Source organism: Azolla caroliniana, unplaced genomic scaffold, assembly GCF_043228905.1.
Source record: "Azolla caroliniana isolate FFs.n. ecotype wild unplaced genomic scaffold, voAzoCaro1.0.p SCAF_20, whole genome shotgun sequence".
Lineage (NCBI taxonomy): Eukaryota > Viridiplantae > Streptophyta > Polypodiopsida > Salviniales > Salviniaceae > Azolla > Azolla caroliniana.
Window position 1 is genome coordinate 10,412,901 of NW_028230455.1, and position 3,553 is coordinate 10,416,453.

Genomic DNA, 3,553 nt, shown 5'->3' on the forward strand with positions numbered 1-3,553 from the left:
ATGACAATGACATCATCTCGAGGGAAATTTTATTTGGCAATTCTCACAACTTAGCTTTATGGTCACCTTGTCCTTAGAGTTTCCTTTATGTCAGCTATTATAAAACACGTTAGAGTATTTAGCTTGCCATAAGATCCTCACTATTGTAGTAGGGACAGCAAGGATTTTTTGTTTGTGGTGTTGTTTTATTATGTAGACCACTTAGAGAGAGAGGGAGAGAGAGAAAGACACGCGTTTTGGAAGGGAGGAATATATTTCACAATGTTGAATGTTGATCACTTGATAGGTATACAATGAGTATAATCATCATTGTCATCATGCAACCCAGCTCATTTCCAACCAAAAGTTTTTCTATTTTTCCTTACCCATCATCTTTTCTAGGTTGTTTTTTTTAAACACATAGCCAACCTTTTATGTGGGTCAAGGATGGGATCAAACCATCAAAATCCTACTAGAAAGTATTATTGGTGTATATGTAAAAATATATATTATACTCTGTGCACGGTGCACTCTCAAAACTATAAATTAGACCATAAAACTCGTATTGGGCACATTGCAAAAAAATCAAGCTCTCTATCTCTCTCTCTCAACTCTCTCTCTATTTTTCTCTCTATCCAATGGGGAAACTCTTTGTCGTAACCCTCATAGTTCTCATTTCCATGGTAAACAACCTTACCTTAACATTCTAATTATAACCATCCTACACTCTACTTATTATGGTTGTGCTACTAATGTTGTATGAGGTCATGTGTATGATTTATTCTATTGGTTTTGATCCTTACATCATTCCCAGTAAATTCGATGTTATCTCATGTCCTTGTTGCTTGTTACATGTTCAATTACTACTCACTAGTAATGCTACATTTGGCTTTCTAACTTTCACTTGCTATTTTTGTTGGCTTTCTTTGTTTCTTTATGGTGCCTTTTATGAATGTAAGCAATTGAAACTACGATACCTAAAGAATCCAATATGTAGCAAGAGTATAGGAAAGATGAACCTAAATTAGTTGTGTTGTTAATCTTTGAACTATGGTGTATGAGAGAAAACACGTGTTTTCCCTTTGAGCACATTCTCAACACATCAAATCTAGTGTCCTCAACGTCATTGTATTGTGTGATTCATTGTCCCATTGTCTTGACGTGAACTAAAGTAACACAATGATACAAAGTTATAATGTGAATTCATCTTGTTCCATTTAAGACAAAGTTGTTATGAAGATACACATAACCCAAAGAGGATATAGATTGAACCATAAGCTCATGGATCACCACAATTTGGACTCTCCATGGATAATTGTGGTCTGAAACATATCCTTAGGTTTAAATTGTGGCATATAAAGAGTTAAATTTAAGGTCTCTAGTCTACCACTTCTCTTGCACATGATTGTGTCCAAAGCATGAGCTTGTTGGTGTCGGTTGATGGATGCCATTATCCAAGTATACCTCAAGTAAAATGTAATGAATATGTTACATATATCCATATCATACTTTGATATATTAAAAACTTTCTTCGAAACATTAGCATTGTGTGAAGAAGGTAATTTTTATAAACTTTATATACATAGCTCTCAGCTTTATAACCTTCCTTTAAATATATATATACATGATAAACGTCATATTGCAATTGAGAGTTTGAGACTGAGAATACTTTTTATTAATGATGCCTAGTATGATGGTACATGATTAAATGACAAGATACTCAACTTGTCCTCTTAGATTCTAAACTAACTACATCAATCAATATATTAGTCATCCACATCTACTACGCTAAGAGACTCGACCTAGTTTAATGACATGCTTGCATTCATAACCGTGATCTTAAATATGGTATGGTTTTTCATGCAATTGTCTTTAAGTGATGAATCAAGTTTTTATCTCACGTTCAACTACATTACCACATTTATGCATATAGAAGTTGAGCAATGTAACCTTACGTGTTTTTAAGCAAAATATTGTGGAGACGCATAAGTTTCTTAAATGATTATGTGAGAAGGAAGTTCTTTCGCACATACTCCTGTCAATATGATTATATTTTTCTAGTGTCATGCTTCTTCTAGCACACGAAATCACATACTTTTAGGAAATTCAAAATGCAAGAACCTCCACAAATCCTATAAGAAGAACATGGCCAAATGCTCCAATCACTATTTTAACTGTTCAACAACTAATCATTTACGTGTTAGAGTAAATTTTGATTCTATTTCTACAACTTGTCAATATTGATCTTCATGCTAGTGTTACTAAATGTGATCACTATTCTTATTTCACCTTTTGCTTGTTTAAAAAGTTTAAATCAAACTTTTGAGGCATTATTATAGTTCCATCATCCTCTTTTCAAAAGGTGTATGACCTTTGTTAGGAGGTGATATAGAAAACATGTCAAATGCATACTACATAGCACACATTTATAAATGGCATCTTAAGACATATAGCACACATGTCATGAACTCACTTGGCAAGTTTGGCATATGTTGTGGTGAAGACCATTATTATTATTTTATTGTGACATAATCTTATTCTTCATTGTGAAAATACTTGTAGGTACTTCTGGTGGACGCTCATATGCCATATCAGCCAAGTATCAGTAAGTTATTACATCATATGTTCCTAAAAAGGAGAATAAAAAGTTGTGTAAAGCATGTAGCTTGTTTGAATGGGATATATTGCTTGCCCCACAACCAATGTCACTACATCAATAGAACTTCCAAGAACTCTTATTAGATCTTTACAAATAGGTGACATATTTCAAAGCTTGGCCTTTATACTGATCACTTTGTTGATTTGATCACAGATTGTGGGAGTGCGTGTGCATATCGTTGTAGCAAAGCGAGTCGTGCTAAGCTTTGTCTCAAGGATTGTAATATTTGTTGCCAAAAGTGCAACTGTGTACCCCCTGGCACATCTGGTAATCGTGAAGTTTGCCCTTGCTACAACAACCTCAAGAATTCAAAGGGCCAAGGCAAATGCCCCTAATTATATAATATGTTGCCAAGATTGTCCAATAATAAATCAAAGGGCATTATGGCATGCCCTTGATTATCATGCCTTTCATTTAAAAAATAAACATCCTTACGTACATTTTTGTGTACGTCACTCTGAAGTTAACTCTCGTATATTCTCTTGTAATATGTTTGATATATAAGAATAGGGTAATAAAGCTTTTTTTGTAACACATTTCCTTATCTTTGAGCTAGTGGAAATAAACTCCTTGTTTTTTGTTAATATAGAAACTAGGTATATACCAAAATTGATTGGAACTAAGGCTACACATATTGCATCCAATCCCTCATTTATCTTTTTATCTAAATTCATATGCTTTAGTTATTTTGAATAAAAGGGTCACAACCCACCTTGTAAAATTCAAAATATAGCCATGCATATTAGCAAAAAGTCAAGGCTCACTTTAAATGGAGATATATGTAATTAGGAAAGGTTTCAATTAACAATCGGCAATGGTTCGGTTTGGTTTGAGAGGGTCCAAACTGAACTGTTTAGAGATGTTGAAACCTAAACCAAACCAAACCATTTAAAAAAATTCAAACCGTTAAGCCAT

General features: G+C 33.7%; 1 protein-coding gene across 1 annotated transcript; it reads left to right on the top strand.

Moving 5' to 3' along the window:
• Positions 1 to 567: 567 nt before the first annotated feature.
• LOC147850972 (cypmaclein-like) lies at positions 568 to 3,182 on the top strand. The gene is made up of 3 exons (XM_087335544.1): positions 568 to 662; positions 2,542 to 2,584; positions 2,792 to 3,182. Exons 1-3 carry the CDS (start codon positions 618 to 620, stop codon positions 2,971 to 2,973), a joined length of 270 nt encoding a protein of 89 aa, XP_087191670.1. The 5' UTR covers positions 568 to 617; the 3' UTR covers positions 2,974 to 3,182.
• The last annotated feature ends 371 nt before the right edge of the window (positions 3,183 to 3,553 follow it).